This window comes from Salvia hispanica, chromosome 1 (assembly GCF_023119035.1).
Source record: "Salvia hispanica cultivar TCC Black 2014 chromosome 1, UniMelb_Shisp_WGS_1.0, whole genome shotgun sequence".
Taxonomy (NCBI): Eukaryota; Viridiplantae; Streptophyta; class Magnoliopsida; order Lamiales; family Lamiaceae; genus Salvia; species Salvia hispanica.
The window spans coordinates 51,113,250-51,139,884 of record NC_062965.1 but is presented as its reverse complement, the minus strand read 5'-3'; the positions used below and the strand labels follow the sequence as shown (position 1 = coordinate 51,139,884).

At 39.5% G+C, this 26,635-nt stretch overlaps 4 protein-coding genes and 1 pseudogene across 5 annotated transcripts; all 5 read left to right on the top strand.

The window, feature by feature from the left end:
* Positions 1-3,000: 3,000 nt before the first annotated feature.
* LOC125200239 (prohibitin-3, mitochondrial-like) lies at positions 3,001-5,506 on the top strand. Its single transcript, XM_048097944.1, has 4 exons — positions 3,001-3,048; positions 3,396-3,592; positions 3,807-3,850; positions 4,923-5,506. Exons 1-4 carry the CDS (start codon positions 3,001-3,003, stop codon positions 5,504-5,506), a joined length of 873 nt encoding a protein of 290 aa, XP_047953901.1.
* Positions 5,507-6,177: 671 nt separating this feature from the next.
* On the top strand, positions 6,178-8,606 carry LOC125200231 (putative late blight resistance protein homolog R1B-16). Its single transcript, XM_048097937.1, has 3 exons — positions 6,178-6,923; positions 6,969-7,262; positions 7,997-8,606. Exons 1-3 carry the CDS (start codon positions 6,178-6,180, stop codon positions 8,604-8,606), a joined length of 1,650 nt encoding a protein of 549 aa, XP_047953894.1.
* A 1,840-nt stretch (positions 8,607-10,446) lies between these two features.
* On the top strand, positions 10,447-13,480 carry LOC125215127 (putative late blight resistance protein homolog R1A-10). Of its 2 annotated transcripts, XR_007175216.1 has the most exons (3): positions 10,447-13,035; positions 13,212-13,270; positions 13,369-13,480. XR_007175216.1 is itself a non-coding variant. In XM_048116454.1 (2 exons), the coding sequence occupies exon 1, from the start codon at positions 10,494-10,496 to the stop codon at positions 13,023-13,025; it is 2,532 nt and encodes an 843-aa protein (XP_047972411.1). In that variant the 5' UTR covers positions 10,447-10,493; the 3' UTR covers positions 13,026-13,035; positions 13,212-13,480. The 2 variants fall into 2 exon arrangements, 1 of the variants encoding a protein (XP_047972411.1); XM_048116454.1 differs by having other exon boundaries at positions 13,212-13,480.
* A 6,353-nt stretch (positions 13,481-19,833) lies between these two features.
* LOC125200221 lies at positions 19,834-22,040 on the top strand. The gene is made up of 5 exons (XM_048097934.1): positions 19,834-20,038; positions 20,182-20,625; positions 20,772-21,338; positions 21,418-21,780; positions 21,850-22,040. Exons 1-5 carry the CDS (start codon positions 19,834-19,836, stop codon positions 22,038-22,040), a joined length of 1,770 nt encoding a protein of 589 aa, XP_047953891.1.
* Positions 22,041-23,574: 1,534 nt separating this feature from the next.
* Positions 23,575-26,049, top strand: LOC125200212 (annotated as a pseudogene).
* The last annotated feature ends 586 nt before the right edge of the window (positions 26,050-26,635 follow it).

Sequence of the window (26,635 nt, the reverse complement as noted above, 5' to 3'; positions counted from 1 at the left end):
AAGGTGGAGTTTTAAAGATAACCAAAGGTGCTCTTGTTGTGATGAAAGCTTGCAGGTCTGGAAACTTGTATGTTTTGCAGGGATCTACTGTTACAGGTGTTGTTGCAGTCTCTTCTACTCCAAAAGCTGATACCACAAGATTGTGGCACATGCGGCTTGGGCACATAGGCGAGAAAGGCTTAACCTTGTTAAGTAAGCGAGGCCTCCTTTGTGGTCAAAGTACAGGTAAGATGGAATTTTGTGAGCACTGTGTGTTTGGGAAACAAAAGAGAGTTAGCTTCCAAACACCAGCTGTTCATAAAACAAAAGGTACTTTGGATTACATTCATTCTGATTTGTGGGGTCCTTCTCGCATACCCTCTAAAGGTGGTGCCCGATATATGTTAACTTTCATTGATGATTATTCGAGGAAAGTTTGGGTCTATTTTCTTAAACAGAAAAGTGATGTTTTCCTAACATTTAAACAGTGGAAAATATTGATTGAAAAGCAAACAGGAAAACACATCAAGCGGTTACGGACTGATAATGGCTTGGAATTTTGTGGAAGCGAGTTCAACGATTTTTGCAAGAATGAAGGAATCGCTCGACACCGCACGGTCAGGATGACACCTCAACAAAATGGTGTGGCCGAGCGCATGAATCGGACTCTTCTAGAGAGAGCTAGATGTATGATCTCTAATGCCGGGTTGACTTTAGATTTTTGGGCAGAAGCCATCGCTACTGCATGCTACATTGTCAACCGCGCTCCTTGTGCTCCTCTTGATTTCAAGACTCCAGAGGAAATTTGGTCAGGTAATCCTGCTGATTACTCTAATTTGAGAATTTTTGGGTGTCCTGCTTATATGCATGTAAACGAGGGAAAGTTAGAGCCTAGAGCTAAGAAATGTATTTTTTCCTTGGATATGCTTCAGGGGTGAAAGGATATAGATTATATTGTCCTGATCCCAATTCACCCAAATTTGTAATTAGTAGAGATGTAACATTTGACGAAACCTCCATGTTGTATTCTAGAAATGAGTCTTGTAATCCTTATAATTTAGAAAAGGGGGGTAGTGAACAAAGTAATGTGGAGTTAGAGATAGATACTTCAGATTCTTCTCAAAATTCTTCTACTAGAGGGACGGGTCGAGAAAATGAAATAGATCCAGCTCTCTTTGAAGATGAACGTGAGGAACAAGAATATTCCATAGCTAGAGACCGACCAAGAAGAGAGATTCGACTACCACAAAGGTACGTTGATGTAGCTTCATACGCTTTAACAGTGGCACAAGAAACAGGTGGAGATGGTGAACCTTCCACTTATCTGGAAGCGATCCAAAGTGCACACTCAGACAAATGGGTGGTAGCTATGAATGAAGAAATGGAATCTCTGCACAAAAATGGTACATGGACTCTTGTGCAGCCGCCGAAGGGTAAGAAAATAGTTGGATGCAAATGGGTCTTCAAGAAGAAGGAAGTTGCTTCAGGTGTTGAGGATGCAAGGTATAAAGCACGATTGGTTGCAAAGGGCTTCAGTCAGGTACAAGGTGTAGATTTTAATGATGTTTTCTCACCTGTTGTTAAACATAGCTCTATTCGTGTACTACTTGCATTGGTGACCATGTATGATTTAGAGCTAGAACAGCTTGACGTCAAGACGGCGTTCTTACATGGTGAATTAGATGAGAAAATCTATATGAAGCAACCCGAAGGTTTTGAAGTTGAAGGAAAGGAAGATCAGGTATGTTTGCTAAAGAAATCCTTATATGGATTAAAGCAATCTCCAAGACAATGGTATAAAAGGTTCGATTCTTTTATGTTGGGTCATGGTTTCTCCAGGAGCAAGTATGATAGTTGTGTTTACTTCCGGAAGTTGAATGATGGCTCATTCACTTATTTATTGTTATATGTTGATGACATGCTCATTGCAGCTAAGAATCTTGCAGAAATTCATCAATTGAAGGCCTTGTTAAGTGGTGAATTTGAGATGAAAGATTTGGGAGCAGCTAAAAAGATTCTTGGTATGGAGATTAGACGTGACAGAGGAGTTGGTAAGTTATTCCTGACCCAGGAGAATTACCTTAAGAAAGTTTTGGAGAGATTTGGCATGCACGATGCCAAATCAGTAAGTACTCCTCTTGCTAGCCATTTCAGGCTATCTGCTGCTCAGTCACCAACATCGAAAGAAGAAGAGAATTATATGGCACGAGTTCCCTACTCTAGGGCTGTTGGCAGTATTATGTATGCAATGGTTTGTACTCGTCCTGATATTTCACAAGCTGTTAGTGTTGTAAGCAGGTATATGGCTAACCCAGGAAAAGAACATTGGCAAGCGGTGAAGTGGATTCTCAGATACTTGAAGGGTACTCTTAACACTTGTTTAGAGTTTGGTAGAAATGATAATACATTGGTTGGTTTTGTAGATTCAGACTACGCCGGTGATCTCGATAAACGCAGGTCTCTTACAGGTTATGTATTTTGTATTGGAGGTTGTGCAATTAGCTGGAAAGCTACTTTACAACATGTGGTGGCATTGTCTACCACCGAAGCAGAATATATGGCGGTTACTGAGGCAATCAAAGAAACATTATGGTTGAGAGGTTTATTCGGTGAATTAACTCTACAACAAGGCGTTACTACCATTTTTTGTGATAGTCAAAGTGCAATTCATTTGACTAAAGATCAGATGTATCATGAGAGGACTAAGCATATTGACGTTAAGTATCACTTTATTCGTGATGTCATTGCAGATAAGAAAGTCCTTGTTCAAAAGATCAACACCAAGGACAATCCTGCTGATATGTTTACGAAGGCCCTTCCGGTGTACAAGTTCAAGCAATGCTTGGACTTGATCGGTCTTTCAGAAGTGATGAATTAGCCCGTTGGGGCTTTGCCGGAGGTGATAAAAATTCACTAGTATTTTGCATTTAAGTCAAGGTGGAGATTTGTAGGGTGGCTATGCCTTAAATGCTTAGCCTTACCTTTTTGACTTAGGCATAGCAACTTTGTCTTCTGAAGATTATGGCTCCTTATTTCTTGCTGAAATGCAAGTCATATATGTGGAGATTTGTGAGTGTGTACGTGATATTTGGGAGCACACATTGTGGACTTTCTCTCCATCCATTTTGCCTATAAAAGGAGCATGTGAGAATGCCTTTGGGGCAACCACTACTACTTCAGAACAAAGCTTCAAAGCTTCTGCCTTCTTTTTTCTCTTTTGTAGCTTAGGCTTTCTAATTCCATTATCCTAAAATATTGGTGTTAGCCTTTTTTGTAATCATCCCCACATTACTAGTGAAATTTCTCCTCCGGCCGTGGACGTAGGTCGCATTGACCGAACCACGTAAATTCTTGTGTCCATTGTCCAATTTATCTTTCTGTCTTTTGTCTTTGTTATCACTATTTTGGGTTATTAGATTGAACCGGAACTCCGATTCTTAACAGAGACCAACTTCCCTAAACTCCGGGTGCTGCATGTAAGCAGATGCAGTGAGCTAGAGGAAATTCCCTGTGATATTGGAGATATCCCAACTCTCCAAACCATTTCCGTACGTGAATGTAGGGCTTCTGTAGTTTCCTCAGCACAACAAATTCAGAAGGTGCAGCAAGATGAGTACGACAACTACGACCTCAAAGTGATCATATAAGATTAGAAGCCAAAAGGTAAAAACGCTAAACTCCAAGCAATCAAAAGAATTCTCCAATCTATTCATATACACAATCTACCTCATAATATTCTTTTTGCACTTACATCATTGCTATAATTTCTTGATCCCGACTTATGGTTATTAAACTGTATTGTGTATCGTTTTCTGCAACTCGGATAGTTTCAGCAACTCGGAAGCTGAACATATATGCACTGGAATAGAAGGTATGCATATTCATGTTTGTAAGATTTAGATTTGGTATTGTAGTATCGTAGTGTAGTCTTTTCTCTTAATTTGGTAGCAAATAGTTTGTATTTTTCAGCTGCTGCTGCTCTTACGTCGCTTGCAATATGCTCATAAACATCTCGTGATTCTATTTTTATTAGATGTGGTTTCTGCTTGCTTCTCCTGTACTGGGATTGATTTGTATTACTACTTTTTTTCCTTTTGCAAAACATAGATGCAAATATAGTAGGAAGTTGCTTCTTTTGGTATTTTGTGTTAGTAATTTTTCGATGACAAAAAAGCGTTTGATTTTAGCTTCACCATGACACCAAATTACGTCGCTTTCAATTGTGAAAAATCCAACCACCTATGTTAATATAATGTTAATGTTTTACAACCAAACGATATCATTTCATTTATAAACAAACAACATTGGATTACAATTTCATTAAAAAATTTGTCATAAAATATTTGCAACCAAATTCATAATTTTTTCCAATTAAGTTTTAAGTTATGCAATGCTAGAATTCGATCAAATTTCACAATTTTTCCACTTAACCTTGCATTATTATCTTTGGGATGTGGATATCATTTACTTGCACGTGGCTTGTATTGTAGGCTTGAGTTCCATTCTTTAGTTTCTTAATTCAACGAATGTACTCCTATCAGTTTTGGATTTGCAGTTCGTGACAAGTTGTAAGAATGTTTCGGGTACATATGAGCTATAATAATTTGCTACTTACCTTTCCTTTTAATAAGTGGCGAATCCAGCATTTCAAAACAGAGAGGATGGAATAAAATGTTTTTAAAATGCAAACAACTTCAACATTTTCATCTCTCTTACACTACTCTTTATTCATTAACAAAAAAAAAATACTACATGAAATCTCAAAATTCAAGTATTTCATATTTATTAGATTTCTCTATGAACAACAAGGCTCACAATTGGATTCCATACACTTTTATGAAGGGCAAAAGTATTGTTACCTGTTTTATTGTAATATTTCGTTGAATTTTGACTTGTGTAATAGAACATATTTGGCTGAAACATTATTTCCTCGTATATATTAGGCACACAGGATTTGCAGATGGTCAATCTGACACTGCGTGTGCTATCTCTCCCTGAGGTGAATCGTCTTCCCGTTATTTTCCAAACCATAGGGCTTGAGTATGATGAGGAAGTCCTGCCATCTATTGGTAATGAGGTTCTGAAGGCTGTGGTTGCTCAATTCAACACTGATCAATTGCTCACTGAACGACCCCATGTTTCTGCTCTCGTGAGAGAGAGTTTGATCAGAAGGGCCAAGGATTTCAACATTGTTTTGGATGACGTTGCCATCACACACTTGTCGTATGGTGCGGAATTCTCAAAGGCTGTAGAGCAGAAGCAAGTGGCCCAACAAGAGGCGGAGAGGTCTAAGTTTGTCGTCATGAAGGCAGATCAGGAGAGGAGTGCTGCTATTATTCGGGCTGAGGGTGAAAGTGAGTCTGCTAAGCTGATTTCCGATGCAACTGCAGCTGCAGGGATGGGCTTGATCGAGCTGAGGAAGATTGAGGCAGCAAAAGAAAATGCAGCGTCCATGGCCAGGATTGGGAATGTGGTTTATCTTCCTAGCAGCAACAACATGCTTCTCGGGGTTAATCCTGCACGTTAGTTATCAGGTAGCATTCATTATTCGTTTTATTAGTTTTGTAGTGAGTGTATTAATGCTATGTCTGTAACAAATTCTTTTATGTATGCCATTAGATGTGATAAATGCATCTATTGTTATTCGTTCAACTTTGCTAGTCTGTAATTCAACTTGATGGGCTTCGTCTTCTTAGGATCTATGCTTGGTAGTTCTTAGATGAGTCGTTATCATATGATGTTTCAAGTTTCAACTCATGCTCTGAGGTTGTTGTCTTCGTAGATATGTGATAGTATCAATGAAGCCATTCCTGTTGAACTTCACTAGCGTTGAGCCGATGAGACGTGCATAATCTTTTAGTTTATGTGGAAAATTGGAAATTCATTATAGTTGAGATGTAGATATCATTCACTTGTATGCGGCTTATATTGTTAAGCCATGTTTCCCTTTGCTGTTTATTATGCATTACTGGCTATCTACAACGTCTTTTCTGATCGACCATTCCCATTTCCTCTTTGTTGCAGGGTGTTGAAGATTGTCAGCTCGTGTTCCATTCTTTGGTTTCTTCAGGGGATTACAGCTTTAGGTTGTGATAATTGTGTTATACTCTCACTGCTGCAAAGGATATCTATCATTGCTGCAAGATATCTGCCTTTTCTTTGGCTTCATCCCTGCAACTGCAAGAGATTTTGATAAAAATGGCATACAATCTTCAATCTCTCATCACCATCCTACAACAAATCCTTCATCCTGAGCAAACCCACTGGACTTTTGATCACCACAAACCACAGCTTGAATCACTACTCGAAAAAGCAGAATCTCTGATACAGATTCTTGAAAACTCTTCACCCTCCCAAATAGCAAGTTTGGAGAGCCAAATCAGAGATACAGTGTATAAAGCAGAGGATATTATTGAATCACAGATGGTTCATCAAATGCTCTCCAACCCAGACAGCAACAGCTTGACCTTTTCCACACCAGATCTGCAGCAAGTAACTCAAGAGCTTGATTCTGCAGAGGTTTTCATGGAGGAAAAGAGGCTGACTTCATCAGATTTGCAGCAAGCAACTCAAGAACTAGAAACTAGGAAGCTCGTGGAAGAATTGGAGGAAAAGAGTGCCTCTTCCTCGAGATCTAAGATTAATTTGGTGGAAGTTTATGCAGATCTGTTGGAGTTGAAGGATCGTCTCACAAATATGGAGAAGAAGGTGAAGATCATACCCCTCGTTTGTATGGGTGGTATAGGTAAGTCCACCCTTGCTCGAAAACTTTATGACGATGCATATATTGTTTCTCACTTCAAATATCGTGGGTGGGCTGCTATTTTGCAAGTTCCAAATGTGCGGGAAATTATGTTGAGTCTTCTTCGTGGCCCGAATGAAAAGGTCAGCAATGAACTGATTGGATGCGAAGAGAATGAGTTGAAAGAAATATTGTATAAGAGGTTGTTTGGTCGAAGATACGTAATTGTGCTGGATGATATATGAAGCACGGGAGCCTGGGATGAGATAAGGATGTATTTCCCAGACAATAATAATGGGAGTAGGATTGTGATCACTAGTAGGGATTCAGAAGTGGCGGAACATGTTGCAGGCTCGAAGAGTCTGCATCACATGCAGTTGCTAAACAAGTTTGCAAGTCAGGATTTACTTTGCAAGATTGTGTTTGGGGAACACGATTGCCCTAACGAATTACAAGAGGTGGCAGCTAAGATTGGGAGTGATTGCAGTGGGCTTCCTCTTGCCATTCATGTGATTGGAGGGCTCTTGTCAAAGGTTGAAAGGTCAAGAGATGTTTGAGATAATCTTTCAACGCAAGTAAAAGCTTCAATTGTTGGATCGGGCGAGCATTTCTCCAATATACTTTCCTTGAGTTATAACCACTTACCGATTCACTTGAAACCATGTTTCTTGTATATGGGAGCTTTCCCTGAAGATTATGAGATTAAGGGATCTAGACTTAAGAGTTTGTGGATAGCCGAGGGATTTGTGAAATCCAAGAGAGATAAGAGTTTGGAGGAAGAGGCCGAGGATTACTTAAAAGCTCTAGTGGAGAGGAATCTACTTTTGGTTAGAGATAAAAAAATCCAATGGGAAACCAATGAGTTACTCAATACATGATCTGTTGAGGGATTTGTGCATAAGGAAGGCTAACAAGGAGAAGTTTATAAACGTTAAGAATTGCATGCGCCGTGTAAGTGTTCAGTCATCATATGAAATGGAAGATGTGCATGCTTCACCCCAATTGATGACACTTGCTCGATCTTTTATATGCACTGACGAGGAGATTATATCTCCTATCTTTTCCATATTAAGATCGGTTAGGGTGCTAGATGTAATGGAAATGGTATTCGAGAAATATTACAACTTGTGAACTTATGTTACTTAGCCTTCTCCTGCACTTCGTGTGTACCTATTGGAATATCAAATTTGTGGAATCTGCAAACCTTGATTTGTGGAGAAACGACGGAGCTTGATTTGCCATCTGAAGGGAGATGTCTGAGTAAAGACATCTCAGGTTGCTCACAGCAATTGAAACTGAGGAAGGATACAAGATAAGATTTGTTCTTGAGAAGCTGCAGACGATTTACTATGTTCAGATAACTCCTTCACTAATTAGCAGTGGTTTCTTTGAGATAATCCCAAATGTCATAAAGGTAGGAATCTATTACATCGACACACCCGACATTGATTTTGATCTTAGCCATCTTCACAAACTCAAAAATTTAGCATGTGAATCTGAGTTGAATGAAAATGGTAGTCATTTTCTGAACAAACTCAGATTTCCACATAGTAGTAGAAAGTTAACAATAACAGCATGTGTACTATCTCGGAGTTTCTTGACAACTCTATGTGGACTACCTAATCTGGAAGTGCTCAACATAAACAGCGGTGTATTTGAAAGAGACGGAGAGGCAGAGGAAGAAGAGTGGGAGGCGGTAGAAGGAGATAAAATCCGCTCGCTGCAGTTTCTGGGCCTCTATTCCTCAAATATAGTGCGATGGAGAGCCAACGGGACCAACTTCCCTAAACTCCGGGAGCTGTATGTAAACAGATGCAATGAGCTAGAGGAAATCCCCAGTGACATTGGAGATATCCCAACTCTCGGAAGAAATTTACATAGATGAATGTGGCGCTTCTGTCATGGCCTCAGCACTACAAATTCAGAAGGTGCAGCAAGAGGAGTACGAAAACTACAACCTCAAAGTGGTTGTACTATGATTAGAAAGCCAAAAGGTAAAAATGCTAAGCTCCAAGTAATCAAAAGAATGCTCCATCTGTTCATATACACAATATATCTTCCTCTTAATATTCTTTTGCACTCGCATCATTTCTATAATTTCTTGATCCCGACTTCTGCTTATTAAACTGTATTGTGTATCGTCTTCTGCAACTCGGATAGTTTCAGCAACGCGCAAGAATCACTCATTACTCGAGCTGAACATATGATTAGAAGACACATTTTAGGTCATATAACTTGAGCATTGTTTTGGATGCGGAATTCTCAAATGCTTGTGGAGCAGAAGCAGTTGGCTCAACAAGAGGCGGAGAGGTCTAAGTTTGTGGTCATGATGGCAGAGCTGAGGGTGAAAGTGAGTCTGCTAAGCTGATTTTTGATGCAAGTGCCGCTGCAGGGATGGGTTTGATCGAGCTGAGGCAGCAAAGAGAATGCAGCATTAATGGCCAGGAATTGGAATGTGGTTTATCTGCCCTGCACGTTAGTAACGAGGTAGCATTCATTACTCGTTTTATTGATTTGCTTGTATAAATGCATTGAAGTTATTTGTTCAACTTATTGAGTCGGTATTGCAACTTGATAGGCTTCGTCTTCTTAGACGAGTCGTTATCATATAGACATGTATATTCTTTTAGTTTATGTGGAAATTCATTATCTTTGGATTTGCAGTTCGTGACGAATGTTTTGGGTACGGATGAGCTATAATAATTTCAAACCCATCCTTGCTTTCTGCTTTTTTCTGTACTTTGTATTCTTACCTTTCCTTTTAATGGAGTTGTTTTGCCTATTTCAAAATATAGTCGCAAATTTAGTAGACGGTTGGATTTTGCTATGCCAAAAGCGTTTTAGTTTAAATGCATGTTTCATCAGGGTGAGCATCTAGTTTTCTGTTTTATTTTTGAATAAATAGAATTGGACTGAAAAATCAAAATTTTGTGAAAAAGAAAACCGAAAAATCAAAATATGAATTACTATAAAAATTAATCAAATTGAAAAATTAATAAAACATACACCCTCTGTCCCATTAAAAATGCAACGTTTTCCTTTTTTTATTGTCCCATTAAAAATGAAACGTTTCCTAAAATGGAAACAACTCTATCTCTACTTTTTCATCTCTCTTACTTTACTCTCTTTTCATTTACTCACAAAACAACACTACATAAAATCTCGTGCCGATTCCCAGATGTTGCATTTTAAGTGGGACGGAGGGAGTATTAAAAAATAAAAAATAGGGGAACGGAGAGGCAGAGAAAGAAGAGTGGGAGGCGAGAGAAGGAGATGAGTTCAGCTCATTGCAGTTTCTACGCCTCTATTCCTTAAATATAGTGCGCTGGAGAGCCAACGAGACCTACCGTCTAAGTTTGTGGTCATGAAAGCAGAGCAAGAGAGGAGGGCTGCTATCATTCGGCCCGAGGGTGAAAGTGAGTCTGCACATCTCTTCTCCCTTTGTTTTACTTTACTTGATGCAAAACGTAGATGAAAATTTTATAGGCAAACTGTTGGAAAATTTTTTAGAGTTTTTATTCAAATTTTTATCTGTCTTTGCAATCATCTAATAACAAAAAAATTGACCACTTGTCTTAAAATATCATTGCTCTGATAATACTATTGGCTTGACGTGCTCAATGCATTATTTTAATACAACATGCAAATTATTGAGTCCAGAGATGCAGAGCATATTGATATACCCAATAGTCAGCAGATTAGTTTGTGAAACATTGTCTTCTTTGTTCTCAACTTCTCATACTCTTTTCTGCAACAAATCTGAAACAAAATAATGGCATACAATCTTCAATCCCTCATCACCATCCTACAACAAATCCTTCATCCCGAACAAGCCCACTGGACTTTCGATCACAACAAACCCCGACTCGAATCCCTACTCCAAAAGGCTGAATCTCTGATGCAGATTCTTGAAAAGTCTTCACCCTCCCAAATAGCAAGTTTGGAGAACAAAATCAGAGATACAGTGTATAAAGCAGAGGATATTATTGAGTCAAGGATGGTTCGTCAAATGCTTTCCCACCCAGCAAGCGAGAGCTTGACCTTTTTCACACCAGATCTGCACCAAGTCACTCGAGAGCTGGATTCTGCAGTGGTTTTCTTGCATGATCTGAGACCATATTTGCAGCTACCAACTCAACAGCTTGAATCTATGAAGCTCGTGGAAGAATTGGAGGAAAAGAGTGCTTCTTCACCGAGATCTAAGACTGATTTGGTGGGAGTTGATGAAGATCTGTTGGAATTGAAGGGTCGTCTCACGAGTATGGAGAGGAAGGTGGAGATCATCCCCATCGTTGGCATGGGGGGGATTGGTAAGTCTACCCTTGCTCGAAATCTTTATGATGATGCATATATAGTTTCTCACTTTGATTATCGTGGTTGGGCTGCGATTTCACAAGTTCCCAATATGCGGGAAATTATGTTAAGTCTTCTTCGCGGCCCGGATGAAAAAGTAAGTGATGAATTGATTGGATGCGGAGAAAATGAGTTGAGAGAAATATTGCATAAGAGATTGTTTGGGCGAAGATACATGATTGTGTTGGATGATATATGGAGCACAAAAGTGTGGGATGAGATAAGGATGTATTTCCCAGACAACAGTAATAGGAGTCGGATTGTGATCACCACTAGGGAGTCTGATGTGGCAGAACATGTTGCAGGCTCGAAAAGTCTGCATCATGTGCAGTTGCTAGACGAGTCGGCAAGTCTGGATTTACTTTGCCAGATTGTTTTTGGGGAAGAGGATTGCCCTGACGAATTGCAAGAGGTGGCAGCTAAGATTGGGAGTGATTGCAGTGGGCTTCCTCTTGCCATTCATGTGATTGGAGGGCTCATATCGAAGGTCGAAAGGTCAAGAGATGTTTGGGAGAATCTTTCAACCGATGTAAAAGCTTCAATTGTTGGATCGGGCGAGCATTTCTCCAATATACTTTCCTTGAGTTATAACCACTTACCGATTCACTTGAAACCATGTTTCTTGTATATGGGAGCTTTCCCTGAAGATTATGAGATTAAGGGATCTAGACTTAAGAGTTTGTGGATAGCCGAGGGATTTGTGAAATCCAAGGGAGATAAGAGTTTGGAGGAAGAGGCCGCGGATTACATAAAAGCTCTAGTGGAGAGGAATCTACTTTTTGTTAGATCGGTAAACTGCAATGGGAAACCAAAGAGTTACTCCATCCATGATCTGTTGATGGATCTATGCATAAGGAAGGCCAACGAGGAGAAGTTTTTAAACGTCAAGAATTGCATGCGCCGTGTAAGTGTTCAGTCATCATATGAAATGGAAGATGTGCGTGCTTCACCCCAATTGATGTCACTTGCTCGATCTTTTATATGCACTGACGAGGAGATTATATCTCCTATCTTTTCCATATTAAGTTTGGTTAGGGTGCTAGATGTAATGGAAATGGTATTCGAGGAGTTTCCAAAAGAAATATTACAACTTGTGAACCTACGTTACTTAGCCTTATCCTGCACTTCAGGTGTAGCTGTTGGAATATCAAAATTGTGGAATCTGCAAACCTTGATTTGTGGACGAATGACAGAGCTTAGTTTGCCATCCGAAATATGGGTGATGTCTGAGTTAAGACATCTCAGGTTGTTCACAGCAATTGACACTGATGAAGGATACAAGATAAGATTTGTTCATAAGAAGCTGCAGTCAATTTACCATGTTTGGATAACACCTTCACTGATTAGGAATGGTTTCTTTCAGATCATCCCAAATGTCATAAAGTTAGGAATCTATTACATCGACACACCCGAAATTGAAGTTGATCTTAGCCATCTTCACAAACTCGAAAATTTAAGATTTGATTCAGAGTTGGATGAAGATGGTAGCCGTTTTCTGAACAAACTCAGATTTCCACATGGTATTAGAAAGTTAACTATATTTGAATGTTTTGTATCTCGGAGTTTCTTGACAACTCTATGTGGACTACCGAATCTGGAAGTGCTCAAAATAGGGAACTGTGTGTTTGAAAGAGACGGAGAGGCAGAGGAAGAAGAGTGGGAGGCGGTAGAAGGAGATGAATTCTGCTCGCTGCAGTTTCTGTGCCTCCAGTCCTTAAATATAGTACGCTGGAGAGCCGATGAGACCAACTTCCCTAAACTCCGGGAGCTGCAAGTGATCAGATGCAAAGAGCTAGAGGAAATCCCGTGCAACATTGGAGATATCCCAACTCTCCAAGAAATTTACTTACAAGAATGTGGCGCTTCTGTGGTGGCCTCAGCACAACAAATTCAGAAGGTGCAGCAAGACGAGTACGAAAACTACGACCTCAAAGTGTATATTTATGATTAGAAGCCAAAAGGTAAAAATGCAAAACTCCAAGCAATCAAATGAATGCTCCATCTGTTCATACACACAATCTTGTCCTTAATATTCCTTTTGCACTCACATAATTGGTATAATTTCTTGATCCCAACTTCTGATTATTAAACTGTATGTCTTCTGTATATGGTGTATCATTTTCCGCAACTCGGATAGTTTCAGCATGCACAAGAATCGCTCACAGCTCGAGCTGAACATATGCACTGCAATAGAAGGTATGCATATTAGTGTTAGTAAGATTTAGATTTGGTATTGTAGTATTGTAGTGTAGTCTTTTCTCTTATTTTGATACCAAATTGTTCGTCTTATTCAGCTTGCAATATGCTAATAAACATCTGGTGATTGTATTCTTATCGGATGTGGTTTCTGCTTGTTTCTATACTTTGGGATTGATTTGTATCACTACTTTTTTACCTTTTGCCAAACATACATGCAAATTCAGTACGAAGTTGCTTTTTTCTTTTATTTTGTTTTTGTGATTTTTCGATGTCGAAAAAGTGTCTGATTTTAGCTTCGCCGTGATGACTTAGACCCATCACTCTTACTTGTTACTACAACTTAGACCCATCATTGATTGTCGTGTTCTCACATTGCTGCAGTTTGCTTGAGATGCTATTTGATGGATCCGTTATTGATTGTCTATGACTATCTAATCATAGACAAACCTTTTTTTGGTTTTATCTAATCCAAAAAAAAAATCCATTTATGAACAATACGAGTTTTAATGAGAAAATGGTAAAGCAAGAGGAAGAAAAAAGTAAGAGTGGTATTGAGAAAATATAGGTAAAGTATGATAAAGTATGAGAGCGAAAAAACTTTTAATTTTTAGAAATTGGACATTTTTTTATGAATATCCTAAAATGTTAAAATGAGACTATTTTTCATTTAGAAGAGAGTAAATTGTAGTATCTCACTATTATATTGTATAATAAACTGAAGAATCTTTGTTGATTGAATGTATGCTTTGTTTGAAATTTAGCATATCTGTATATTCCATGCCTTTTACCAATATATTCCATGCCTTTTACCAATTATTATTACGTACTAATATGTGTTATTGGTAGCCATTTTCTTAGACATAATATGTATTCATGTACAATGACTTTATATTGCAATTGAAACTGCAAAGACTTCTAAAAATTTCTCAATTGCAAAAGTATATTATCATTTCTAGTCGTAGTATGAAGACAGAGATCAATCATTTCAATCTCATAGCAAGCATCAATCATGATTTCAACCTTCATTATGTCTTCAAAAACAAAATTATTCGACACACAACTCATCATAGATATATTGCTCGTGTCTTTGCCTCGTACTAAACAATATACTTAAGGTAGAAGGACGAGCGAGTGACCTGAGCAAGCGATTACAACGTCGGAGGGATCCATATGTAGCCGTGTGTCTGAACGTAACCCACCTTCTCCAGCAGTTGATCTGCTTCTGCAGGCCCTCGGCTTCCAGGCTTGTAGGGAAGAGACTTGAACTCCCCTTTATCGATCCGTTGCAGAAGGGGCGTGAAAATCTCCCAAGCAGCCTGAACATCGGTCGCTAAGTATCAACACACGTGATGCGAGCAATGAAAGAGAGATCTAGTGTTTACCTTTAGCTCATCTCTGCGGACAAAATGCTGCTGATCGCCTTTTATTCTGCATTCAGAGATATCACATTAGCATTCATGATGAATGAAGAAACAAAATGAATACACATATTAAAAATATTGTCCATATAGAGATGAGCATACGTGTCAAGAATTAGACGTTCATAGGCTTCGGGTATGACAACCCCTTGGCAGCGTTGTCTATATGACAAGTCGAGTTCGCTCTGAGCAGTTGACATTTCCAACCCAGGCTGCTTCACCTGTATGGTTAAGAAGAAACTAAAGTTCTAAGACAAAGGGAAAAACCAGAGTTCCAATTGCAGAAAACTAGCATTGTTGCATTTAACTTGCCGTTAGTTTCATGTATATCGCCTTGGAAGGTTGCAGACGGATTACAAATGTCACGCCTGCCCTTACTAAGGATAAAAAGGACGGGTTATTGCGACTGAGGTGGGATATAAGAAGCGGGGAAGAAGGGGAATACAAAAGGGATAATTTGACTTGGCTCGAAATAATGCAAATAACTTGAATAGAATCAGAGTTTCATCTCGAAAAGTACATAAACTCGATCAATAGTATGTGATCTCAATAAAAAAGTTGTTTTAGCGGAAGCGTTCAAGAGCGAATGACATCATGTATGGAGACACGATGCATTCAATTACCATTCTATCAAAGAACATACTCCGTCTCTGCTCAACACCGCCCATCGTCATTACTGCTCAACCTGCATATTTTTAAAACATATGCAGGGCTGAGTACTTGATGTACTCAGTGAACACAAGCCAAAACATTTTCATTAAATATTGTCAAGCCATTACTGAGTGAGCTCGGGGTTTTATCTTAAAAAGGCCTGAGTACACTAAAACATTTCCTCGTAAAATATGACTACGCAGTCAAACTTCCTTTTCCTCTTTCACCATATCTGAACTATACATGACAGAGAATGTGGCAACATTCAAAGTCACTAGACCGGCCAACTCGAAGGATGGCACTCGATCTACATGTTGTGTACACTAGTCCGAATAGAGTTTGCGGCTCTACTGGGACCCAAATTCGATCAACTATACATGGCAAAAGCCACTTCAAATAAGCATTTCCATAAAACAACACACGGAATGACAATCATTCATTTCACGTCAAAGTATTTATCATCGTTGGGAACAAAGCCCAAAATATACTTTAAAAGAAAGCCCATCTCATTCGCTTAACATGTATCACACTTGAGTACTCCTCGTTCTGAATTTAGAGTCTCACGGAACAATTCTCTTAAACAACAAGGTAGTAACACAACAATTAGCGCGAGAAAACTACAAATTAGAATGCATGCACCCTAATTAAAGTGTTTTATCTCGTTTCTCAACTTTCTCATATTTTCGGTTATTCGGCGGCCGCCCAAGGTGTCGCGTGCGACGCCGATCGGCCACTTGCGCCCACGTCTCCTTTGTTGACTCCTCGTATTTTTCCACCACGAAGTCGAATAAATTCCCAAAAATTATTTAAGCGCATAATTAAATTATCACAACTATTTCCCTTCGCATTTATATTTTTATTCGAACTAGGGATAAATTATTCGTACTTCGAAACTATTCCGGGAATTAATTAAATAATTCCCCACGATTTAAATTATTTATCAGCCCCGAAGATTTAATTACTCGGCCCAAGACTTTGTTTAATTTCAGCCCACCTTATCCCTCCAAATATTTAAAAGGCCCATCCTTATTTCTCCAATTTAGATATGGATTGTGGAGAGGATTACCTATGAACTTGGATGTGATTGAAAATAAAAGGCAGTAGCTCCTTCTACTCTCTGTCTCACTCTCTTTTTCTTGCTATTGGTTTGTAGATTGTGAAAGTGAGAATGATGGTGAAGCAACCATGAATTTAAAAGAGAAACAATCTGGAATTGATTAGGATTAACTCCTACTTAATTGGGTGGTTTAATGGCAATTAGTGGCTGAATTGAACTGTAGTAAATCCTCATGATTAGGATTTATTAGGATTAATGTGGGTGGTTTAAATTCTTCGCAGGTAACGGCTACGGAGTGGAATGGAATTTCTTGAAGATTTTCGCTGAAGGGAAAGTTTCGCTACAAGGAGCAGATTGAAGATGAAGTTTGCGTTGGAACACACTTTGTAGAACCTGGCGTGAAAAGGGAATGAAGAGGGATTGGGCACAAAGATATCTCCCACAACTTTCATTTATTCTAGAGTATAGTACTATTTTGGTCCTTTACATATGACCGATTTTTTATTTTGATCCAGAATATTCACTTTTCAAAAAGTAAGTACGAAACAAATGAAAAATGATATCGTTTGCATCCTTTTTTGATGGCACCGTTAATTCTCGACGGTCAACCGTCAATTAGCGAAAATTTGATCCGATTAGACTTAATCTCAGATTATTAGTTGGTTAATATTATGTTAACTATTTTGCTAATAATTCAAAATTTTTAATATTTTTGAATATGAATAATCAAACAACATTTTTCACTAAGTATGGAGTTGGAAAATCAAACGACACTCTCTCTCTTTTCTTTCATCTCTCTCATCACTCTCTAAGAAGAACCCTAGTTCTGAATTCCGACCAAGAAGCCCGATTCCGACCAAAGCCACCCGATTCCGACCGATTCTAACCGATTATTGTTGGTTGCCATGAGTTGGAAGTCGTCGTACCCAAACCACAGTTACACCGAAGGTCTCGGCGACGTGAAAAAATCATATGCGAGGAAGAGGAAGAAGATTGAAACGAGCGATTCACGTCCGCCTGACACCGAACAAGGACCGTCGGCTGCATCGGGATTTGTGGGTTCTAACCCTAGCTCCGATGCGGATGTCCATTCTTCTCCGAAAATGAACCCTACTTCTTCAGTCGGTGACTGTCGAGCTTCTCCAGAAAGCGACCCCGATTTTTAGAGGACGAAGAAGGCCCGATATCCCCGTCATTTTCACCAGAAGCCGCTGCTCCATCTACTTCGTCGTTCTGAACGGAGAAGACCTTCGCCTCAAATTCCAGTTTCTCCTCCTCCGCCTGAAAAATCCAGTTCCTGAATTTCATTCAAAAGGTAATGTTGTTTGAAATTTGTTTGAAATTTGATTGAAAATCGTTTGATTGCATGTTTGCTTACTAGGGTTTGCATTTATTGGTTGTGGTGTATTTAATATGGTGTTGTCTTTATTAAGTGGTCCCATTGAGTATGATTTGAGTATATGCCAATGATTTTGAGAATTTTTAGGGTTTGGTGTTATGCGGAAAAGGGTTTATTTGTCTGCATACAATTTTGACTTGTGAAAGGGTGTTATGTGGACTGTTGGGGAACCAGACGACAGGGGACCATTTTTCTTGTCTGTAAATGTGTAGGACTAAGCTGATATGTAGAGCATATCTATGGGACCAATATGTTATTTTATATTGTTTAGCTACGATGACTGATATGATTATACATGTACTCATGCAAATGGGCCCTAGCTCCGATGCGGATGTCCATTCTTCTCCGAAAATGAACCCTACTTCTTCAGTCGGTGACCGTCGAGCTTCTCCAGAAAGCGACCCCGATTTTGAGAGGACGAAGAAGGCCCGATATCCCCGTCATTTTCACCAGAAGCCGCTGCTCCATCTACTTCGTCGTTCTGAACGGAGAAGACCTTCGCCTCAAATTCCAGTTTCTCCTCCTCCGCCTGAAAAATCCAGTTCCTGAATTTCATTCAAAAGGTAATGTTGTTTGAAATTTGTTTGAAATTTGATTGAAAATCGTTTGATTGCATGTTTGCTTACTAGGGTTTGCATTTATTGGTTGTGGTGTATTTAATATGGTGTTGTCTTTATTAAGTGGTCCCATTGAGTATGATTTGAGTATATGCCAATGATTTTGAGAATTTTTAGGGTTTGGTGTTATGCGGAAAAGGGTTTATTTGTCTGCATACAATTTTGACTTGTGAAAGGGTGTTATGTGGACTGTTGGGGAACCAGACGACAGGGGACCATTTTTCTTGTCTGTAAATGTGTAGGACTAAGCTGATATGTAGAGCATATCTATGGGACCAATATGTTATTTTATATTGTTTAGCTACGATGACTGATATGATTATACATGTACTCATGCAAATGGGACCTCCGTTACAAGATTGGACTACAATGGTGTCCTTGAGGAAGAGTTTGGGAAGAACTATGTCAATGCTGAACTTCAATATGTTCACAACTGCGATCCAGACAAATGGTTGAAGCTTGAGGTTGATGATGTGTTGGAGAAGCTGGGAATGGATGTGACTGGGTTAGAGTACTTCTATCGGATACCTGGGATGAACTTCGAGGATGGAATGGTGTGGCTTTTTGACAACAAGTCTGCAATAGACATGGCAAAGTTAGGGGTCGGGGCTGGGGTGATTACTTATATGTCATTCACCTCGGGGGTGTTGGTGAGGTGTTAACGGGCACACAACCTGTTAGTCAATTAGCACAGGAGAAAATTCAAAGTCCAGTTATAGTTAGAGAGCGTATAGATGGTTTAACCGCAAGTGAAGACGGTCAGAGCGAAGAGGAAGGTAATGCTAAGGGGTATGGTAATGGTGATGATGGGGGTCTGGTGATGGTGATGATGAGGGTGATGATGAGGGAACTGATGATGGTGAGGATGAGGGAGCTGGTGAGGGTGAGGGAGCTGGAGTAGGTGAGGGTGAGGAAATTGGTGGAGATGATTGGTTGGTACAGAGTTCAGCCAGCGAGTATGAGGTGGAGAGTGAGGAAGAATATGAGGAAGAGAGTCTTGTGGCTGTGAAAGGCTAGGGGAATGGATCTGGAAAGGGGAAAGAAAAGGCTGGAAAGGGGAAGGGAAAGGCTGAGGCTGTGAAAAAGGGAAAATGGAAAGTTAATGATGTTGTGAAGGGAAAAAAAAAGAAAAAGGGGACCTGCAATGAGAAAGGAAAGGAAAAAGAGAAGGTCGATTCCGATGATGACAATGCGGGGCAGCTTACATTTGTGGACAACGACTATGATCTAAGTGATAAGGAAGAGGACAACATAATGACTTCTCAAGTTGAGGGATAGAAGAATGTTGTGAATTCCATGAGAGTTCTTGGTGATTTATATGATGGTGGGGAAAGTGACATTCTTCGGAGTGATTCACCTAGCTAGGACACCAGTGAGGCTGATTGGCGGGCGACGATGACTGTGATGTCGTGCAAAATATGAGCCGAAGATATAAGCCTACCAAGGACAGAAATGATCCAAGGTTGGAAGTGGGGTTGCGGTTCAATACCAAGGCCGTTTTTACAGACCTTATACGTCATCAAGGTGTCCAGTTGGGTAAGAAGTTGAGGCTCAAAAAGAATGACAACATTCGTTGTATTGCATACTGCAAGGGGTTGCTGCGAAGTAAGAAGGTTAAAGCAGGTTGTCCATGGACGGTTTCCTTGTATTATAGGAGTGAACTTGGTTGTTGGCAGATTGGAGCTCTGCGTGACATACACAAGTGTGGGGGTGCTTCTTACAACCACGGTTGTGCTAATGCCAAGTATTTGGCACGACTATTCAAGGAAGATATGAGGTTATTTCCTGGGATGACATTGGGCAATTTGTGGAGAAGGTGCATATGGAGTTGAAGATAACAATTTCGGTGGGAAAGGCGAAGCGTGCAATGGCACGTGCGAGGAAACTGATCGAGGGTGATACAATCAAGCAGTACAAGAGGCTGTATGATTATAGGGCAGAGATTTTGAGGACAAATCCATGGAGTACCGTTGTCCTAGCAACTAGGCGCCTATCGGATGGAACTGACAAGTTCAATGGAATCTACATAGCTTATGAAGCTTGTAAGCCTTCCTTCAAGCAGCATTGCAGGCGTATGATAGGATTGGATGGTTGCCATCTAAAACGACAAGGGAAGGGCATACTCCTCACTGCCATTGGATTAGACCCGAATGATCAGATCTTTCCCGTCGCCTACGGTGTTGTAGCCATTGAGAATACGGATACTTGGAGTTAGTTTTAAAGTTTGTTGGTTAAGAATCTGGACATCAAGAATTCGAGCAAGTGGACATTCATCTCCGTTAGACAAAAGGTACACAATTACATTGTAAATTAGTCAGTTTGCTATTAGCTAATCTTCTTTCTTCGTCATGGGCAGGGCCTTATCAATGTGTCCGAAGCTGCTGCCATAATGCCGAACACCGCTTCTGTGTGTGGCATATGCACAACAACTTCAAGAAGGTGTTCCCATCTCCAACGCTAAAAGACAAGATTTGGGAAGCAGTCCGTTCAGCAAATGCATACGCCTTCGAGAAGGTGATGGAGGAGGTGAAACAGCTAAATACCGCTGCACACACGTGGCTTACTGTGCACACTGCCAAGGAGAGCTGGAGTCGAGCTTTCTTTGGTTTTGAGGCCCATTGTGACATTCTAGTCAACAACATTTCAGAATGTTACAGCAAAGTCCTATTGATTGCGCGGGACAAGCTCTTGTATGGTATGCTGGAATGCATCCGAATGTATTTGATGGACAGGATCACCACCCGACAGAAGATGGCTGCAAAGTTGGAGGATTGTGTCGGACCCAAGATAAGGAAGAAGCTTGAGAAGCTAAAGGAAAAGGTTAGAGATTGTATGGTGAGAGAGGCTTGTGAATGGGTGTATCAGGTGAACACCAAATTCAATGAGCAGTTCGTGGTGGATATACGAGATCGGAGTTGCAGCTGTAGGCGTTGGATGTTGACCGGGTTACCGTGCCCACATGCGATTGCTGCTATTTGGAGAGGATGTGGACTCCTTTGTAGCTAAATGCTACTCAACGGAGACATTGCAATTGGTGTATGCGCCCATCATCTACCCGGTACATGGACCAGATACGTGGCCAAGGACTCCTCATCCCGATATCGTTCCACCAAACCTTACCCGATTGCCCGGACGTCCGAAGGGAGCAAGGCAAAAAACGGCTGAAGAACTGGCTGCCAGAAGCAAGGTCAAAACAAAGGCAGCAAGGATAGCCCATCAAGTTGTCACAGTCCGAGATGGGGAGGATGGACGCCAGAAAATGTCGAGGAAGGGGCTGATGCCAGAGTACAAGTGTCGGCTTTGTGGTGAAAAAGGACACAACAAAAGGAGATGTCCCCAAGGCATTCAATTGGGCAAATCGAAAGGTATAACATTTTTTTTGAACTATTTTCATTCAAATAATCAATGACACTTCTTTTCTAAACTATTTGTAGGGTCAATGGTTAGGAGGGAGCGTAATCGTGATAAAGAACAACAGACTTGTATATTGTGCCACCAACCCGACCACAATAGGGCAAGTTATTCAAGTGCGGTTGCGGATATGTTTGCAGAACCCGGCTCCTCATATACTGCTGCCTCTGTTCCCGCGAAGAAGAAACCACCCAGTAAGAAGAAGGGTGTTTGATGATGGCATTTGACTTTAAAAATCGTGTCATGTTGTGTAACAAATACAATGAATATTTGGTGTTGATGGTTTTGTGGGTTTTGATGGTTTTTGGGGTGTTGACAGTGTTAAGGTTTGATAGTGTTGATGTTGGCATTATGACAATATTTTTTTGTGGATGTAACATGTAATTGTGGCTGTTTTTGAGCATGTATCAGGTGTAAATGGCTTATGACATTACCTTATGACATAATCAGGTGTAAATGACCTTTTTTGTGATTTTTGTGATCTGTTGTTTGATGTAGTATGACTATGTCTTTTTGATCGGTTAAATGTTCAGGACCAATACGAAGTAAAAAATGAATATAAAGGACCAATTTGTAATGTATTTTGTTATCCATTTATTGGTTCAATTTGATGTCGATTTATTGACATAGTCGACGAAGAAACAATCACATAGAGGCTTTGGTGTGCTTAAATGTTCAGGACCAAATGGAAGTAAAAAATTTATAGGAATGACTACTTTGACTTATACTTTACGATTCTCCGATTAGGGCTTTCTGGCGATTTTGAATATCACTGCAGAATTCAAATACGAGCAACACAACAACAAATTCAATTCTACTTCAACATTCAAAAAGGATTCACAAATACTACATCAAATTACTTGAATATACACATAAGTGTTGCAACAACAACAAAACAAAGAACAACAAAGCTCAAAACATTGATTAACTTCTGGATTTTTTTTGTAATTACGGTCAAATTCAAACCCAGCTCCTCAAAATCGGCACCACCGACCGAGGATGACAAATAAGAGGCCCGATTTGGCTCGTAATTTCGACATCACAATTCGGCTCACACCACTTGAAGAAACCGCATTCCTTCGTCTCACATGCATCGGCGGATCTAGGTGGGGTCGGGGGGGTCGGCCGACCCCACCGCTGTTCCCAGAGAACAGCCGGATAATACCCTTCCCCAGCCTCCGACCCCACGCCGCGCGAAGTTCTGCCCCAGCAGCAAACCAGTCGCCGCCGCCTGTCGAGAAGAAGACGCTGTTCCAAATTTCCACTCTTTTAGTAATTGGGCTTTACAAATGGGCTGGACTTAGTATAATAAATACTCTAATTAAATAAACCCAATTTCCAAATTTGAATAAGGCAATAAATCTATTTAAATATAGAGAATGCAAAAGGTTTGCTAATTTTCGGTACAGACGAGCGAATTTTATAACAGAGAAAAGAATAATTTTTCATTCTCTGCGCAAAATTTATATAGAAGAGAGACTTTAGGCTTGTGCTGCGAAGAGAATTTTGAAGGAATTTCTTAACAATTGGTACAATTATTGAGGTATTTAAAATTATCATTCAATTTTAGGGTACTATTATTTGTTTTTCGTTCTGTTTTTACAATTAACGTTACAGTGCTATAAAATTGATCAATAATTATTCATTGATTTTGTTTACTTTGTCCGAGATTCGATTAGAAAGTTGCATAGTATATAATAATTGATTAAATATAAATTTTAAATTTGTGTTACATTTTGTTTAGGTTAATGGATAAATTTCTGAAGAAAAGACCTCGAGTTTCTATCGGTTCTTCAAGTGCTAATGTTGAGCAAGAACCACAACAATTGGATAATCATGTGGTAGTTGAAAATAATCCGGACGAGATTGAAATTGATAAAGAGAAAATCAAAGCCGACCCCGGATTACGAGACCCTATAGATAGTTTTGATGTGAATATTCGTGATCGAATTCGTAGAGAATATGTTGCCAAAGGTCCTTGCCAACCAAAAGGCCACGGCTTTCCGAAAAAAACATATGGGAAAGATAAGAGAGGTTTTAGGGATGTTTGGTATAAAGATTATATTTGGCTTGAATATAGTACGACAACAGATGCTGCGTATTGTTTTTGGTGTTTTCTTTTCAAGCGTGGTTATTTAGCACCGGGAGATGAAGCATTTGTTAGTGGTGGTTTCTCTAATTGGAAGAAGGCTAATGAAAGATTTAGAGCTCATGTTGGATCAACGGGTAGTGCACACCACAAAGCTAGAATTGAATATGAAAATTTTGTAAATCAAAAGCAGAGTGTGCCTTATATCGTTAGTAGAGTTGGTTCAAAACAGGAGAAGGAATATAGGATTCGTTTGACTGCAACTCTTGATGTTATTCGATTCCTTTTGAATCAAGGTTTGGCTTTTAGAGGACATGATGAGACACCAACTTCTTCAAATAGGGGCAACTTTCTGGAATTATTATATTGGTATAGTTTAAGGAATGATGAAGTTGGTCAAGTTGTTTTGAAGAATGCTCCCGGAAATAATCAAATGATTGCTCCATCAGTTCAAAAAGAAATGGTTAATGCGTGTGCAGTTGAAACTACACTTGAAATAATGAAGGAACTTGGTGATGATTATTTTCCATAATGGTTGATGAGTCTCGAGATTGCTCGGTGAAGGAGCAAATGGCTATTGTTATTAGATATGTGAACAAAAATGGAGAGATAATAGAAAGATTTTTAGCCATAGTTCATGTTAAAGAGACTTCATCAAGATGCTTGAAAATGGCAATTGATTTTGTATTTTCTAAGATCGAATTATCTTTGTCAAGATTGAGAGGTCAGGGATATGATGGGGCTTCAAATATGAGGGGTGAATTTAACGGACTTAAAACACTTATTTTAAGAGAAAATCCATCGGCATGGTATGTCCATTGTTTTGCCCATCAGCTTCAATTGGTATGTGTGGCGGTATGTAAGGCAAATCGACATGTTTCTGATTTTTTCGGATATCTTAGCCCGATTGTTACAATATGTGGATCTTCTTGTAAAAGGGCAGATAAACTTCGACAAGTCGAATATGAAAGAATGGTTGAAAGGATTGAGAACGGGAAAATCACTTCAGGTAAAGGTCTAAATCAAGAAACTTCTTTGCATAGACCGGGTGACACTCGATGGGGATCTCATTATCTTACTTTAACTCGTCTTGCATCGATGTGGCCCTCGATAGTCACAGTACTTGAAACCGTATTCGAAGATGGGGTTGATCAAGAAACAAGTGGCAAATCTAAAGGGTTACTTCAAAAGATGGAAAGCTTTGATTTTGTGTTTCTCATGATGTTGATGAAACATTTGTTGGGTATGATTGATCCACTATCTTGTGCGCTGCAATACAGAGATCAACATATTTTGAATGCAATAAATTTGATAGTGACTGTGAAAGAGGACTTGCAAGCATTTCGAGAATCTGGATGGGATGATTTCTTGCAAGAAGTGGAAGCATTTTGCCGGGCAAATGAAATTGATGTTCCTAACATGGATCAAACTGTTCCAAGACGAATTCGTATGAAGAATGATGGACAAAGTATTACAAACTATCATTATTATCGTGTTGAAATTTTTTATCAGGTATTTTTGATAACTAATATTCTTATTTATTTAAACTTTGATATTAACTCCTAACATAATTTCTTTTCACAATCAGGTTGTTGACTTAATTAGTCAAGAAATGAGGAATCGTTTTTCTGAGTCCAGCACAGACTTACTCGAGTGTATGGCATGTCTTGATCCAAGAAATCATTTCTCCAATTTCAATGTCGATAAACTTGTTCATCTTGCCACCCTTTATCCGGAAGACTTTTCATCCATGGAGCTTAACTTGTTAACTAAACAGCTTCAAAGTTTCGTGAGTGATGTAAGAAGAGATGCACATTTTTCAGATGTTGAAGATTTGGGAACTCTTTCAAAGAAGATGGTTGAAACGATGAAAGATAAGATTTTTCAATTGGTTTATCGATTGATAAAATTGGTCTTACTTTTACCAGTAGCTACAGCATCCGTTGAAAGAGTGTTTTCTGCAATGAAATACGTGAAGTCAGAGCTGAGAAATAGGATGGGAGATGACTGGTTGAACGACAGTTTGACGGTATATAGCGAGAAGGAGGTGTTTGCAACTATTCCCAATGAAAGGATTTTGAGTCGTTTTCAGAAAATGGATACTCGAAGAAGCCAACTATCTCGCATAGCATAAGATTGTGGTATTTATATTTTTACATATTTTTGTTTAGAGATATTTATTAAAATATTATATTTATAATCTTGATCGGTTCGACCCCACGATTTTTGATTTCTGGATCCGCCATTGCTCACATGTGAAGTAAAGCTTTCCCCTCGACGGTTTGCCTTGTCCGATGACAATACGGAGCACTGCCATCTTCTTACAATAGCAGAAAGGGTAGCTAAATCGGAAGTCTCCGAAGTCACGGACGCGGTCGCGGTCGACGGAGACGACGTTCCGGCTACACGACGAACGACCCATGTTCGAAGGTGTTTAGTTGTTGCAGAGATGGAGAAAAAGAATTAGGATTCTTGGGGAGGAAGAAGAAGAATGAGCGGGAGAGGGGGGGTATTAAAGTCGACAGTGCAATGTTAATAGAAAACTAATTTAAGCCGGCTGCGGAGATAATATTTTTTACTACTACATGAAAGGAACAAATTGTTTCACGGATAAAGATATTGTCAAGATTAGTGCCCGTTTCATTACATAGGATTAATACATTAATTTAAGCATTTTCTATTTTTTTAACTTTTCTTTTTTAATCTAAATACATGAATTT